The sequence below is a fragment of the Microtus pennsylvanicus genome, chromosome 6 (genome assembly GCF_037038515.1).
Source record: "Microtus pennsylvanicus isolate mMicPen1 chromosome 6, mMicPen1.hap1, whole genome shotgun sequence".
NCBI lineage: Eukaryota > Metazoa > Chordata > Mammalia > Rodentia > Cricetidae > Microtus > Microtus pennsylvanicus.
The window spans coordinates 124,390,177-124,407,037 of NC_134584.1; the positions used below are offsets into that span (position 1 = coordinate 124,390,177).

At 44.1% G+C, this 16,861-nt stretch overlaps 1 protein-coding gene across 2 annotated transcripts; it reads left to right on the top strand.

Annotated features, from left to right (window-relative positions):
• The first annotated feature begins 2,984 nt into the window (after positions 1–2,984).
• On the top strand, positions 2,985–16,105 carry Tsnax (translin associated factor X). 2 transcript variants are annotated; one of them, XM_075977681.1, is made up of 6 exons: positions 2,985–3,484; positions 3,694–3,798; positions 5,708–5,822; positions 7,792–7,922; positions 11,188–11,315; positions 14,413–16,105. In XM_075977681.1, the coding sequence occupies exons 1-6, from the start codon at positions 3,469–3,471 to the stop codon at positions 14,788–14,790; spliced, it is 873 nt and encodes a 290-aa protein (XP_075833796.1). In that variant the 5' UTR covers positions 2,985–3,468; the 3' UTR covers positions 14,791–16,105. The 2 variants fall into 2 exon arrangements, with proteins under 2 accessions (XP_075833796.1, XP_075833797.1); XM_075977682.1 differs by having other exon boundaries at positions 3,325–3,484; positions 3,700–3,798.
• Positions 16,106–16,861: the final 756 nt, after the last annotated feature.

Genomic DNA, 16,861 nt, shown 5'->3' on the forward strand with positions numbered 1-16,861 from the left:
CAAAACAAAACAAAACAGGTCTTACTCTGTAGTCCAGACTGGTCTTGAATTTGCAGTGGTCCTTTTGCCTCTGCCTTCCAAGACCTAGGATTATAGGTATTTGCCCCCATGCCTGGTTCACTCTTTAATAAATAATAATATGTTTATTGAAATACAATTGATAAACCATAAAATTTACATAGTGATCAATTGGAGAACTGTTAGTTTTATTATAGATTTGTGTTACCACCATGGTCAATTTCAGAACATTTCTATCACCCAAAAAGAAAGCCCTTACCTTTGGCTATGACATTTCTTTCTTCCTTGTCTCCTAGCCCTAAGTAACACCTAATAGGTTAGTTTAGTGGAATTACATGTGGGCCCTTTTGACTGTCTTATTCCAATCAGCTCATCTTTGTGTCACAGCACGGATGGCGTTCACTGCCAGATAGCAGTGCACGCAGCTGTCCCTTCTCACTGTTGGCTGCTTTCTGCTCTCCATTGCAGGTGTCCTAGCTCACAGGGAAGCGATTAGTTCTTGGTTAATCCCTCTGCATCCCAATTTGGCTTCCTTCTCTTGGGTTATCAAAGGAGACATCTGTAATCTCATCATTACAGGGGGCTGAGGCAGCAAGATTATTTGAATCCAGTCTAATCTCAATGACAAGTTTTGGGCCATGTTGGGCTACATATTAAGACCCTGCCTAAAAAAAAATAAAACAAAAGTAAAAACCCAAGCTGCCTGTGCAAGTGATTACACACTTCTGTAATCCCAGCTTTTAGAAGGTACAGGTTCATGGTCATCCTAAACTATAAAGCTAGTTTGAAGCTAGCCTGGGTTAGCTCCTTTATCCCAATTTACTCAATCCTCCAAGTTAAATTACTAACCTGTGAAACTGAGAAAAACGAAACAAAACAACAACAACAAAGACTTTCCAAGTTCCCACACCCAACCTAAAACTGTAACTCAAGTCTCTGTTCTTCTACCATGATCCCAATCCCTAGTTTATGTAATAACAATGTAAAGGAGATGCTGAAAACACCAGCGCTTGAGCGCCTGTTACCTGATTTCCCGGAGCTGAACACTAGTTGATACATGACATTTCCCCTGTAAAGGTGACTGGGGAGGTTTGCTACAGAATAACAGCAGGTGCCTCTGCAAGGCTTCGGCTTCCCCCAGTCCAACAGAGGCAATTACAACAGAGGGAGGGACAAAATTCCAGGATTTAGATGTTACAAGTCTTCCTCCTTTCCATGACTTAGGGTGGCAATGACCCTTTAAAAACAAACAACTGTTTGACCGTGTACCGACACTATGTGTTAGTGCCTGAAACAATCAAAGAAGGAGGCGGAAAGGATTCTCCTGGCAGAGTACCACAGCCGCTGAAAGATGTCCTGGCAAAGGTGTAGCTCACTGGGACACTGGGGAGGCCTGGGGTTAAGTACATATGCAAATTAGTGCTGGGAAAATGCTCAGGGGATTTACCTCCTTTAAATACCCTGAGAAGTCACGACAGGTGATGAAACTCTGGCTCCATGAGAAGAAATGGGGGCAAAAAACCAGTTCAGGTGGCAGAGCTACAGCTGACCAGGGAGCGGACTGCTGGAGAAGGAGAAGGAAGAACCAGGCTTTGGGAAGTGAAGTCTCGGGACAGTATGATAAATTAGCACACACCGTATGACTGTTACAGGATTGCTTTCCCAAAATCATGCAGGAAGTTAGTTATGATGTTGATATCAGAGCAGTCACGCTCTCTCTCTCTTAAAAGCATGGTTGAGTCACATTTTTGTTTTTCTGTTTGTTGCTTCCATGTGTGTGCCATGCATGCATGCATTATGTTCATATACGTATGTTTGTGTGTGTGTTCAAGCCAAAGGAACCATGGAATATCTTCTGTGATCGCTATCCCCCTAGTATATTGAGACAGGGTCTTGTGAACCTAGAGCATGTAGGCTAGTCTTCCCTGGGGATCAATCTCTGCTTTCCCTGAAATCACCAGCAGCATGTTGCATCCATCTGGCTTTTACGTGGGTGGAAGACAAGAGCTTGACTCACCTGGCCATCTCCTCCCTTTCCCGGAGTATTTGTGTGTGTTTGTATGAGCGTAATCTCAGATGTTCTTCCTCAGGTGTTACCCACCATTTAGTGTTTTAAAGACAGGGTCTCTCACAGGCTCAGAATTTCCCCAGTGTGCCAGACTGACGAGCCAGCAGGCCCAAGGACTGATGTGTCGCCGCTATCTTCCCAGTGATGTTCTATGTGGGTTCTGGGTATCACTCAGGTCCCTACTGCTTTCATGGCAAGCCCTTCGCTTACTGAGCTCTCTCCAGACACACATCATAGTCTATCAGAAAGCAGAGGAGGACTGGTGAACGTGAATAGGCTCATCAATCTCAGAAACTCAACAGAGTTGTGTTCAACACTGATGAACTGACATTCCTGGGGGCTATTGCATCCACAAGGAACCTGTCTAACCCCTCCAGCTTCTGCAGATTCGACAGCTCACGGCCTGCTTTTGACTTGGAAGACACTTTGGAGGCCACTGAAGGCAGAAAACCCTCCTGAGATGCTCCTGGTATGGCCTCGAAGTCGCTACCTGACTGCCTTTTCCTTTAACTGTCCCTCGGTTCCTAAGTTAACAGGGAGGAAAGACTGACACCAAAAGTCTGCAACATGGACATGCCTCAACTTACTGAAGAAGATGGCGGGCCTGTGTTCAGCGACTAGTTTTATTTGAGCATGGGTCTTTAATGGAGGGCTGCTGAGGTCTCGAGGTACCCGCCAGTGTCAAGGTATCTGGTGCGGCCAAAGTCAGCTAGATGGGGCAGCATCTGTTCAAACTCATGACCTAACAACGGGATCAAACTTCCCAACTATTTCAAATCTGCTTCTCTTCGAACCTCACGGTGATCACCACCCGTATTTGACAGAGGGGGAAACTGAGGCTAAGGCCAACACCTCCAGGCCCGCCCAGGGTGTTGCAGTAGCGCGCATGCGTCTAAGCAGGAGGCTGCTCAGAGGCCTGAAGGGAGGCCCACCATAATCAGCCCGCCGAGCTCCAGGCTCGGCCCGCACCCCGCCTCCATAGGGCAGGTGGGCGCTCCATCTTCGTGGTCAAGGCCTGGCACGCCGGAAACGCGCGCGGCTGAGGGTGCGCGCCGGGGACGCGTGTCTCTGGGACACAGGCCGGAAGTGTGCGCGACCGGAAATGCACGCTACTGAAGGGGCGCACCCGTCGCGGCTCCGGAGGCCCGCGCCGGAAGTGTGCGTGGTCGAGGGAACTCCGCGGCTCCGGCTGCTCCGTGGCGGAAGGCTGCGGGAAGGCTCCGCTTCCGGTGGCGTCGGCGGCCCACGACGACGAGGACCCTGTGCTGCTCACCACCGGCTCTTGTAGCGCTCTTCGGAGTCCGGCGACAACCTCTCGGCTCGCCCGCCGAGCCGGCCCGGCGGCTGCGGTCCCTGCGTGTGCGAGCTGAGGCCCCGCGGTCATGAGCGGCAAAGAAGGTGCGGGGCCGGGGCGGAGGGGAGGGGCTGGGCCTCGTGTGCCCCGCTCGCTCGGCTGTCACCGATCCCAGGGCCTGGGCACGTCCCGTGCGGCCGAGGAGGCGGCCCGGGAGGCCAGGCCCTACGGGTGCCGCGGGAGGAAGAGGTACGGGCTGTCCAAGGGCGACGATGGAAGGGCACAATCCAGCTCATCTTCTTTTCTACGTAAGGACCAGGAGGCTTCAGGAAGAGGAAGCATGACAACTTCCCGCATAACCAAAGGAGGGAAGGGAAGGATGTCAGTTCGTCTTCGCCGGTGATGTTGGCCTTCAAATGTAAGTTTCTATAAGGAGAATTAGAACTGTAACAATCTTGTATCCGTAATGTTGCCAAAAAGCGGCCCTCAACGATTTAGGACATCCAGGCTAGCAAGTGCTACTTAGTGACACCTTGCCTTAAAAACAAACAAACAAACAAGATAGAAATTACGCCATGCAGATGTGAAGCTTAGTTTTTTCTGATTGGTTTGTGTTGGTGCTAGGTCGGCTCTGAAAATCCGTATTCCAAAGGTTTAGGTATCAGGATCAACATGACCAAGTTAATAGACTAAGGGGATTGTGAATACCTGTGTACGTGTAAGACAAGATTTACTAACAGTTCCTATTCTGTGCAAAGTGCTACCTCAAAATAAGTTTTGTGCTCAGTCTAACACACTAAATATAAATATATATGCTAGCTAGTAAATGTTCCATGAGAAGACGATGTCATGTACAAGACAGTTGTAAAGAATGTTGCATATTTCCGTATAAAGTAACATTTAATGTGAAACTTTTTTTTTATTTTGTTTTTTTCGAGACTGGGTTTCTCTGTAGCTTTGGAGCCTGTCCTGGACCAGGCTGGCCATGAACTCACAGAGATCTGTCTACCTCTGCCTCCCGAGGGCTGGGATTAAAGGCCTGCTCCACCACCACCCTGCTTAGTGTGAAACAGTTTCCCTATTCACTGATGTTAGCATCTTCATGGGACACAATAGTCAAGGGCTTTCGGATACAGACTGTGTTTGCCACATTGCATCTGTTAAAAGCAAGGCAAATGAAGAACTGCTTCATGTTTAGGAGAAGGAAGTAGGTTGCACCCGTAAAGAGAAGGGTCTCACTAACTTGTGGACAGTTTGAAAGCACACAGTGCCTACAGTGATCTGCATAGCGCACTGAGCAGAGCATGTGACTAGAGACCGAATGAAAACAAGCTGTGCGTTTCCAGCGTTCCTGCTGGTTTCCTGTTTCTCTTGTGGGCTACTAGTTCTTTGCTTCTGACTTACTGCTTTCATTACCATTCCAGTGGACCATGTTCTCTTCAAGACCCAACTTAAGCAGTTCTTGCTGACGAACACTGCGTTCATTCAATTTTCCATTCACTCATAAGATGAATTTCTCTCCCTAAACCCTCTCCATGTATTTATTTTATTATTACTGTATTTTACTTAATTGCTTGTTATTTATACCTATATCTCCTTGAGACTATGCGTCATCTAACTTTGCATTTGTAATATCAGACTGACAGCATTTATAATATTAGGCAAAATCCAAATATCATCATCATTATTGAGATAGGGTCTAATAGCCCAGACTAGTCTCTTAAGGATGACCTTGAACTCTAATCCTCCAGCCCCCGTCTCCTGAGTATTTGGGGATTGTGCAGGCCTCTGCCACCGTGCCCTTTTTTATAGGGAAAAGAGAAAAGATTTACTATTCACCGTAGCCACGTTGGGAAGAGCACAGAGAGATCAGTGACCCTCCAAGTACGTACGTCTTCTGGGGATTGTTTCCATGCAGTGCTGAGGACTAAGCCCAGAGCTAGTGCGTGCTGGGCAAGAACCCTACCAGCTGAACCCTGTCCCCAGCCCTGTAGGAGACTACACCCTGACAGTGACATTCTGAAGAAGACAGTAAGGTGGTTTGTAGTATTCCCTTACTATTCCAATGTCACTTTAAAATAGTTTACAGCTTTCTGTACAAGCCTCCAGGGATTCTGAAGCCTGTGTTCCTGTGCATCACAGCTAGAGGGGAGCGCTCAGTGTCTGTGTTCTGAGAGTTACTGTCATGGCCTCTGTGTTCTGCTTGTTGAGTCTTCGTGGAGGCAGGCGACTACAGTGTTGGCTGCATCCGCACTGGCATGTGCCTTCTGTGTTTGACCAGCTGTGAGTCAGGAATGAACGCTCATGGTCATCACAATGTGTTCTAGCATTTCAGCAGGAGCTGGACGCGAGGCACGATAAATATGAGAGGCTTGTGAAGCTAAGTCGGGATATAACTGTTGAAAGTAAGAGGACAATTTTTCTTCTCCATAGGATTACAAGGTGGGTAAACATCTTTGAAATTTGTTATTTGAAGGGCTGGGGAGATGGCTTAGTGAGTAAAGGTGCTTGTCACCAACTATGATTACCTCACTTGGCTTCTGACCTCCATAAACACGGAACATGAGTGTGCACACACACAGATACACACATAAATAAATATAATTAGAAAATAAATTTGCTTTCTGATGCATTGTATTTGTATATTTTGTATCTCAATAGATAATAATGGATGTTTGAATATATTTTGGATTTTAATCAGTATCAGATAATACAAGTATATACATTTAAAAAATTAATATTTGGGACTGGAGCTATATCTCAGTGGTTAAGAGCACTGATTGCTCAGTTCCCAGCACCTACACAGTGGCTCTCAGCCGTCTACAGCTCTAGTTCTAGGACATCTGATGCCATCTTCTGGTCTCCATTGGGCACACAGATGGTGCACAGATGTACATGTTGGCAAAATACCATAAACATAAAATAATTTAAAAAATATTTTAGCCAGTCAGATCCCTGGAGTTGTGAGCCAGTCCACATGGGTGCTGGGAAGTGAGCTCTGGTCCTCTGTGAAGATAGTATGCACTCTTAACTGCTGTGCCATTTCCCCAGCCCCCAAAGCAGTGTTTCACATACAGTTGGGAAAATTCTTACTTTTAGCCTACCTAAGGATTTCATACTCTGTTTAGATCATTCATTTACATATATTCATATATATTGTGTGTATAAGGATAGTCTGAGGAAAATACATTAAATTTTGGATTTTTTTTAAAAAAACTATCTCTATTCTCTATGTATTGGTGGTTTTTGCCTGCATGCATGTCTATATGATGATGGCAGATCTCCTGGAACTGGAGTTAGAGACAGTTGTGAGCTGCCATGTGGGTGCTGGGAATTGAACTCTGGAAGAACAGCCAGTGTTCTTAACCACTGAGCCATTTCTCCAGCCCCTGGATTATCTTTTGGAACCTGTTACCCACTTAAGTTACAGTTGATGTAAAAAATTTAATATTAGATTTGAAAATATGGTTAATTTCTCATTCAGCTTTCAGCTCATTGCAGTCTGTTTCTGGTTCCTTTGATGTTTATTAATTATATATTTTTAATTGTTTTTGGAGATAGGATCTTACAATCTTTCATCCACCTCCTAAGTGCTAAAGTAAGGGCCGCTCCCATGTCATGTTACATCAGGGCGAGCAGCTTATATGTTGTAGAGTGGTCTTTCCCTCTCAGCCTGGCTTCCTGTGCCATTGTCACCTCAGTATTTTATCCCCAGGACACAGTGTTTTTACTTTAAACAGTATTTAGGAAACAAGGAACAGATTGTATATTTATTCCTGCAGTAACTATTTCTAATGTCATTTATTCCTTGGCACATGGATTCAGAGTTCCATCTGGAATAATTTTCCTTTAATATCTTTGTAGTGTATGCTGCTGCTGTCAGTAGGCTATGGGAATTGTTTGGCCAGCCTTCTCTGGGTGGTGCCCAGCCTTCTCTGTGGCTTTGGGTGCCAGGCCACAGTTTTAGTCCTTGCCTGCAGTGACCTGTACTCAGGGGGAGACTTGAGGAAGTCCCTTGTGTGGTGCAGAGCTCTGAAGTTCTGCAGTGTTGCAGCTTCTCCTGGCTTTCTGCCCTGCACGTTGGGCTTTCTTGACCTTAAACTTTCAACTTTTCAACTCAGGCCGACTCTGGCTCTGCCGAGCTTCTTCCTACATCGTCACTTGGAAACTCTTCCGAGCCTTGAGATGGACATCGGGTGTGTCCTCACTTCCCTGATTGTTGTCCTGTCCCATGTTCATGGTGCCTGGTTATAGGGCTGAAACCATTGTTCTGTATGACTTTTTTTTTTTTTTGAGTTGTTTTAGGTGGAAGCAGCCAGCTACAGAAGTTGATTTTTTATGAATAAGGTTTTTCTTATAGTTAGTTTTGATCACAAGGCTGATGTTTTCAACATTCCTAATGTCTTTATAGTGCTCCTGATATAGAGGAGATACTGACTGAATCAGAAATTAAACTGGATGGTGTCAGACAGAAAATATTACAGGTCGCCCAAGAGCTCTCAGGAGAAGATATGCATCAGTTCCATCGAGCTATCACCACAGGTGAGTCTCAGAGTTAATAGAGTGCTGCGTGAATATGTCAGTTTTCACTAACTTACACACCCGTGTGTGTGTGTGTGTGCACGTGCATATACCAGGGCCCGTGTGTGGAGGGAAGAGAACAACTTATGAAAATTGGTTCTTTCCTTCCACCATGTGGGTCTCAGTGTTTGAACTCAGGTCGTCAGGTGTGGTGGCATGTGCTCTTACTCACTGAGCCTTCTCACTGGTCCCATATGAAGTCTTTAAAATGAAGTTTTGACAGTCTCATAGCTCAGTCTGGTCTTAGCGTCTGTAGATAGCTAAGGTTGCCTTTGAACTCTTAATCCTGCCTCTGCCTCCCAAGTATTGGCATATTTAGCATGCATTACTTTCTTGGATTTAAAATGAAGTTATTGATCTGAAGAAGCAGTGATACTTATTCTTAAGTTTAGGATGAAGCAGTCAAAAGAAGCTCTTATCTGTGACTTAAAAAGCTACTTAGATTAAACGTAGGGAAATGAAATGTGTTTATAGTGTTGACAATATGATGCTCAGGAATGAAATATATTTATAGTATTGACAATATGATGCTCAGGAATGAAATGTGTTTGCAGTGTTGACAATATGATGCTCAGGAATGGCCACCACTCTACTTGGTGAGTGCTTGCCCTGGTGTTGCTCCAAAGGACACTCCTTTGGCTTAGAGATAGAGCAGCTCTGAATTGAACTAAAGGAACACGGTGCTGAGGGCAGAAAGGATGCTTCCCAGGGAGGGTGTGTGAGTGCAGGCAGTGGCCTCGTGTTCAGCAGTACATTCAATGGTACACGCTGGGTACGAGTAGCCTGACCTGACCACGGGGACGGCTGAACAAGCAAATGTGCAGTTAGTTGCCTGACATAAGCTACTTAAGAAATGTGTGGCTTCTTGTTGTTGTTGTTGTTGAGAAGTTAACAGGTCAGGGAATCCCTTGCATCTTAAAGGAACACTTTAAAAAAATTTTTTTGTATTGTTTTAGTTTAGTCTATATCACTGAAACTTATGGTTTGAGATGTTTACATGTGTAAAATAATTGCTTACCAGTGTTTTAATTAATTTATTCAAGAATGTGAAGGATGGGTTAGATGAGTGTTTGTGGTCAGTTAGAAATTTTGGTTTTTTTTCTTTATTTTGGTTTTTCTTTTTTTTTTTTAATTCATTTATTATGTATATAGTGTTCTGGGCATCAGATCTCATTACAGATAGGTGTGAGTCATCATGTGGTTGCTGGGAATTGAACTCAGGACCTCTGGAAGAGCAGTCAGTTCTCTTAACCTCTAAGCCATCTCTCCAGCCCTATTTTTGGTTTTTCGAGACAGAGTTTCTCTGTAGCTTTGAAGCCTGCTCTGTGACTCGCTCTTGTAGACCAGACTGGCCTCGAACTCACAGAGATCCGCTTGCCTCTGCCTCCAGAGTGCTGGGATTAAAGGCGTGCACCACCACCGCTTGGTGATATTTTTGGTTTTTAAAACAGATAATGTCTACACTGCTTGCCTGGCCATGAACTGGGGTCAAGGTGTCCATCCCTGTGCCTGAGCTTCTCTGCTGGCCTTGCTGGAGACACATACTCATTCTTCTTTACAGTCACAGGTTTTGCTTTTGTAGCTTCTAAATTATTTCTACCACTTATGCGTAAGGAAATTGAGGCTTCACGGGAGTTTTGATGAAGGTCATCTTTGGTCTCTTTTTTTCCAGACTCAGTTGAACCTACTGACTTTAATATCAGGTAAAACCTAGTACAGGACTAACAGTCCCCGAAGTCAGCCTCAACCTCATTGTGTTTAAATGGGAAATGGTTCAGTAAATACTTTGGGGACCATTTAATCACAATTTGGTAAGTCTGTATTCTATACTACAAACTTAGAAAAATCTCTTTAAAATTTTGAGGACTACAAAGCACAAATAGACTCCTTTTCTAGATGACTGACGGGGTGTACTACTGCAGTGTCCTCCTGCCCTGTATTTCAGTCCTGTTTCTCCAGTATTTTTCTCCAGGTTCATTTCTAAACATCCCTTCGCTTTTCTGAAATCCTGTTTCAGAAAGTTGACAATTTAGTCTGGACGCTGTAACATTGTGTTGATAAGGATGACACTTCTTACTCTGTTCTGAACATGCTGTACCAACTTAATCTCTGCCTTCTGGAACAGACAGCAGCTACTTGCAGTATAGCTTGTTTTGATCCAGTCCCTCTAGCAAGGACTAATTCACTGTCTCTTTGGACTTGTCTCTTCTGCACATATCACAAAATAAGGTTGTATAACGGACACATCGCATCATGGTTTCAGGTTTCAGGGTTCATCTGTGGGGTAACACACACCAGTACTTTCTTGTTATGGTGTAATCATGAATGGATAGACCACATTTTGTCTATCAGTTGATGCACATTGCAGTTGTTCTACTTTTGGCTCTTATGAGGGATGCTGCTATTCACATCTGCCTACAAGTCTTTGTATGAGCATGACCTTCCCTTCCTCTGGGGCTTGTACCTGTGGTTAACAATTTTCTACGAAAAGCATTAAAATCCTGAAAAGCAGGTTGAACTTGCTCATGTGTTCACCCTCAGGCTAGGCTTGGTGTCGAATAAGATTGAATGTGTGTGGCTTAAGTACAATGAGAATCAATAAAAGGAATCAGAAGCCTTTAACTGGGTTTCCCTGTGTATGTTCTAACAGAGGAATGAAGTAAAAAAGAACAAATTACATAAAAGCAACCTCCAGAGTTCTCTCTTACTGGAAGCAGGTTTTGTAAATAATTCCTTTTGGATTTCCTCCAAGGTAGAGGCACAGGGGAAGGCATTGTTTGGAGTATGGCAGTGGGCTGAAAATTTTCACCTTGGGGATTATACACTGAACATAACGGATGTCCTTTTCATCAAGTTGAAACATAGCTTGTTTAAACATCCTTTTACCTACATGTGACCCGGAGTGCTTCTCTGTCTGGGGCCAGGTGTCCTTGAACTCTTGTGAGATAGCACAGATCTTACGTTTCCTCATTTTATTATTTATGCCTGTTATGTGCAAGGCACGCATTAGTGATCAGGACATGTGCCCTAATCACCATCCCAGCTGCCGTAGACGGGCCTTGGTACAGAGGCCCAGGAGTGCGTGTGTGCCCTGCCTCAGCTGATACAGTCTGCAGGGACATCCAATATTTTTATCATGCTAGGTGATAAGTAACTTCTAGCTTTTTCTGGTGACACGCTTGTAATTTGGTGCTTGTTCCTAGTGGCCTTCTTCGCTGTTTTTCAGGACTGCAAGAATATGTAGAGGCTGTGTCTTTTCAACACTTCATCAGAACTCGTTCGTTAATCAGTGTGGAAGAGATTAACAAGCAGTTGACATTCACCACAGAAGACAGTGGGAAAGAAAGCAAGACGGTGAGGGTTTAAAATCATGTTTCATTATATAATTTATACAGCAGCATGGGAATTGGCTTCCTGAAGCTGGTTTGCTAGGTCTCACCAAGGAAGCACTGTCTTAAGTGTCTCCACTGGTGACAGAAGAAGAGTCACATGGCTTCAAGGAGTAAGAAACTCGCCACGGCAGCAGGGTGTTCAGAATCCAGGCTGTGCTCTTAAGAAGTCTGCTGGGAGGGGTATGTAAGGGACCCCTGGTGTGTGCACCTACCTCAAAGGGCTTTATGAAAGAGTTTAACGTACAAAGGTCTCTTAACTAAGCAGTGTTTATACTTGACAGCAGTTCATTGTTACAACAGAGCTGTCACGTGGTGAGAGCCGTTTGTTATCAGACTACCATGTGCGCATAGGCATTGCCTAGTTCTTCTGAATTCAGGAAAGAGTGTTTGCAGTTTGACTTACGAGGTACTTCTTTCCCCTTTTGGATTTGAACATACAACATTCAGGCAAGCAAGTGGGCATTTGATCTCTTCTTTCACATGTATTAAGATAAACAGGATTTTTTCCACTCCTTTTTTCCCCTTTTATTAATTTTTAAAAACACCACTCAGTCAGGCTAGGTGGGCAAAGAAACTTAGACGTCAGAATTTCCAGACATGAAATAAAATGTGAGAATGCAGGATAACCTGGCTGGACGACAGACTGAGCATGTGTGCCCTTTCAGGGCGTTTGAGATTATGACCCGGATGCACTTCTCACAGGAGATGTGTCTGCATTCACCAAGAACTTTCCCTTTAGTGCTGGATTCTTGGGACAGGACATTCTGAAAATTTGATAAAAAAAAAAAATTCTTTTAACTTGACTTGTGAAAATATTGTCAAAATCATTAAAAAATGTCTATGACGGATGTCAGACAATCAGAAGCGTGGAGGAAGCAATAGCCGTTTGTCAGCTCGTAGAGCAGGGCCTGCGTAATGGCCGGGAGGGAGCCTTGGAAGCATTTGCTTTGTCCAAATCGTTCTGCCTGACCCACTAGTGATGTCACCGTCCTCTTAAACACTCGAGTGTTCATCTTGAAAAATCGTACCTTACGCAGTTTTTAACCTTGCTGATAGTTTCCAGGAAGCAGATTTTATTTTGACAAATTTAACTTTAAATTTGTTATTTTTTAACATGCCTATTTCTCTAAAGTCAGCTTACAACCAAGACCCCTTCTGTGTAATAACAGACTATTTATTTTCTGAAATATATTCTAAGTGGTATGTGAAATGCATTCCTCTTCCATCTACTATAACTTCCTGTTTTCCTAAAACAAACAAACAAATAAATACCAGTCTCAGCTCGCAGAATCCCCAGAAACCTTTATGATGGATGTGCTTTCAAAAGGAAGCAGGCTTTGGGGGCTTCCTCTTTCTGTTACTACCTGGCTCTCATCACCCCTGCTGTCAGTAGGCCTTGTTTCTCATGTTCTGTCACGGGCCATTGGGCCACAAGGTCTCTCTGAAGTGTCTGAGTAGGACTGAGATCAGTGCACAGCAATCACAGTAATAAATAGAAGTTCACTCTGCCACTTCTGTACTTAGTTCTCAGAGACTCTCAACAAATTCCTCATGTGGGGTCCTGCATGTGTCTCTAGTCTCAGTCTGTCCTGCACTTTAACTTACTTAGAACAAGCACTTCGTTAGTCCCTCAAACACGGTGTGCCTTTGCAGGCCACTGCCCCAATGCACTTCCTGCTTCACGTCCGCGTGCATTGGTTACAGTGTAGGTATCACTCCCAGAAAGAAACTCGTGCAGAGAGAGGCACATGATGGAGGTGGTGATGGTAGCAGCTACATTTATGGGATGTTTTCTGGGGCTGCACATCATGCGTTCAAGAATTTACTGAATATTGTCTTATTTAATCCATAAAAGACTTCTGAAGTAGGTAACATAATCCTATTTACAGAGGAGGAGACTTGAGGTTTAGAGAAAGATAAAAAACCTTGCTAAGAGATAAGTATGTTATGAGGCATAGCCCTGGAAGAGGTGGGAGGAGATGAGTCAAGGTCATTTGTAAGGAAAGATAATGTGTCCTTCGAGACTGGAGGATGGAAGGTGACGGTGGAGGGGGCTGTAATATAGGTAAGGATATTGTGGTACTACAAAGATAGTTGAGAGGCAGCGTGAGGTGACTGAGTCTGTGGAGTTAGGCTAATTCATTTCCTGAAACTGAAGAGTTTGGGAATTGAGTAGGGCACAGAGGAGCGTACCAGAGACTTGGACTAGTGTACGAAGAGGCTACACAGGAAGGACATATAGGAAGGAACCATGCTATATTTGAGAGTGGGCCTGGAAAGATGGGCTGGGTTTTCAGAGAACTTGGTTCAGTTCCCAGCACCCACATGAAGGCTCACAACCATCTGTAACTCCAGTTCCAGGGGGATCTGATGCCTTCTTCTGGCCTCTGAAGGCTGCAGGCATGAACCTGGTACACAGACATGCATGAAGGCAAAACACCTATACACATAAACTAATAAAGAAAACCACTGGAGAATAACTAAAAGGATTGGTGAGTAACTCGCAGTAGTTCAAACTCAACAGTCTGTAGACATGATTACTGTTTCTAAACTCACTTGTACTCGGCTGCTTAGTGTAGGGCTGACAAGGATCTCAGCACTGATTCAAGATTCTGATTTGCTGGACATGAGAGGTAGGAGATGGAGGCACTGACAAGAACTGGGTACAGCTGCAGACCGTGATGGGCAGTGCAGAATAGTGAAGAAGCAGCCAGCCGGATGAGGGAAGAGGACTGAAGGAGGGGACCATACTGCTGTCTGATAAGGAGTGTCACAGTGACGTCAAGTCGGCCTTGCTAGCATGCGACTACTGTGCTCGTCAAGTGAAGTTGGTTTTACATTGGTTGTATTTGTTTATTCTGATACGTCCATGCCACCTGCTCGGCTCCTTACCCAGTGCCTGGTTGGATTCCTTGTGCCCCTGCCATATAGTTAACACATAGGGAAGACCAGAATGCCTGATTTGTTATTGTTTTCCTACTTTATGGTTGTGATGCCTGATACATTCACTTTATCACAGTGTTTTCTTTGTGTGTGGCTTTCTTTTGTGTCTTTACCAGCCCTCCTCTGATGGACAAGATAAGCCGCTTGTTACTTGGAGACTGAAAATCACCCCTGTTGATTACCTGCTGGGAGTGGCCGACCTAACTGGAGAACTGATGCGGATGTGCATCAACAGTGTGGGGAATGGGGACATTGACACCCCCTTTGAAGTGAGCCAGTTCTTACGCCAGGTTTATGATGGGTTTTCTTTCATTGGCAACACCGGGCCCTATGAGGTTTCTAAGAAGCTGTACACCTTGAAGCAGAGCCTGGCCAAAGTGGAGAACGCCTGTTACGCCCTTAAAGTCCGGGGCTCAGAGATTCCCAAACACATGCTGGCAGATGTGTTTTCAGTTAAAACAGAGATGATTGATCAGGAAGAGAGCATTTCTTAAGCAGCTGCACTCTGCTTTCTGAGGAGCTCCTGGGAGGCCAGTTGGTGAGACTGTTTTGAGTGTGCATTTGACTTTATTGTGGCTTTTGTAGATGTTTCTAGTTGTACTAGTTTGAAGTCGTATACAGCTATGTATAAGTTTGTCCTCAGGAACGTTTCTTACGTTCACAAGCATTTGCATACAGTGTTTGCATATGTGCTTATTCCTGGTGTTTGCTTTATTGTTATGTGAACATGCTTCCTGTAGCACTTTCTGCCACACCTACTTTAATTCACTTGAACTTGGAGCGACATATTTCAGAGGAAGCCTGTTAAGTGGGTGATTCTGTATATGGAGAAAAAATGGAGTGAAACTTCCGAAGTGAGCTTCCTGTTGGAAGTTTCTTGGCGGTATCATGGCAAGCCTTTAAAATAGGCTTAGTACATGGAACAAGAAGTTAAAAATGTAAGATATCAGTATTTTTAAGTACAAGTTTTAGTGGTATTATAATGAGAATTCATGCAAAATTTTGAACAAGTTCAGACCACTTTGAGTTTATTAAAAGTAACTTTGCAAAAAAAAAATTGATGGGTATCCAGATGTTAATTTCTCCACTTAGTTTTTCCCTTTATCGCAGATGTGAGGAATTGGAGCTGGCGTTGTTTTTCACCAGTGATGCTGAGTAATTCTACTCTTGTCTCTAGTTGTGAACAGGTAGGCCCGTGGTCCTGGTGTTAGGTGTGGTGGCTTTTCTAGTCTGGCACCTCTTAGAAATCACAGTAGAACAGCTACCATGGTTAGAATGCTGACAGCCCAAACCTTCATACTTGTCCCTTGGTGTTAGCCAATAATGTTGCCAAAGAAAATGAATTATGTATAATTTAGCAATAAGACAATTGCCAACACAGAGGAGGAGCCAGAGGTTTGGAGTTCACCTACCCAGTCAGTGAGAGCTCATCTGTGGTGTGAAGGTGTGAGTGTGACCTGCCGGCTGACACCCACTGCTTCCAACTAGTTCTGTGCGCATTTAGGGCTTAGATGCTGGGTTTATTTTTGGAAAGAGTATCTATTTGTAAGGGCTGGTTCTTTGAAAGCATAATTTTTCCAAATATTACTACTGGAAGGAAAATATAGTGCATACAAGCCCGATAAGTTAGGCTTGTTTGTCCTGGTGACGGTGGGCTTTGTTCTCCTGCTTGCTTATAGTCCGTCCCTTTGCCTGTTTTGTTTGTTTTTTCAACTACTTCAAGTTGAATTTATAATGTTAAAATGATGAATTGAAGAATGTTTTACAGAAACTTAAAACAAATTTTGAATAAAATATTAAAATACAGAAGCTCATTGGTTTAACTTTTTTAAAAATGTCGACAGCACGTGTAGAGGTCAGAGAACAGCTGTGGATGTCGGTTCTCTCCTTCCACCGTGCAGGTGCTGGGGACCTGCTCAGGATGTCAGGCTTGGTGGTTAGGACCTTTGCTATTCCAGCTAACCCATTCTTGAATCTGTTGTTTGATAGCATTGAGAAATACTTAGTAAATCTAATCATGTAATTTCTGGATAAAAATGAGAAACCTAAGATAGATTAGGTTAATACGGAGGTTTGTTTTTTTCTTAAAGGCTTCCAAGTGGTTGGCCTCAGCCTGAAATGCAGTCAGGGACTCCCTTGTGGTTGGTGGGGACACTTTAACAGCTGTGGACTTGCTTGTGTTCTCTAAGGTTAAACACAAGTTACACGTGCTCTCAAGAAGACATTCTTCACAGACTAGATGATGTCCCTAACCCTCTAAGCCAATTCCTGGAAGGGAAGATAATAGTAGCCTAACTCCCCAAATGATTTGTTAAGGAATAGCAGGTCAAACGCTGGAAAGCCAGGCTGTCAGGAGCAAGAAAGGGGCCTTTAGTATAGTCAGCAGCGCCTCCTGCAGGTGACTAAGCGCCATTGCTCCTGATGCTTCCTTTGATTTAAACCTAAATTTAAATCATGTCTAATAACAGCATCATCAATTGTGGTGGGCTCTCTATTTATTACAAAAAAAGAATTGGCTGTAGGGACTGCGAGATGACTCATTTGGTAAGGGTGTTTGCCACCAAA

Bases quoted from the DNA above. Each gene is read 5' to 3' on its own strand.
- Tsnax (XM_075977681.1), top strand. The intron at 3,799-5,707 runs GTAAGTTTCTAT...AATGTGTTCTAG, and splicing joins GGTGATGTTGGCCTTCAAAT to CATTTCAGCAGGAGCTGGAC. The intron at 11,316-14,412 runs GTGAGGGTTTAA...TGTCTTTACCAG, and splicing joins GTGGGAAAGAAAGCAAGACG to CCCTCCTCTGATGGACAAGA.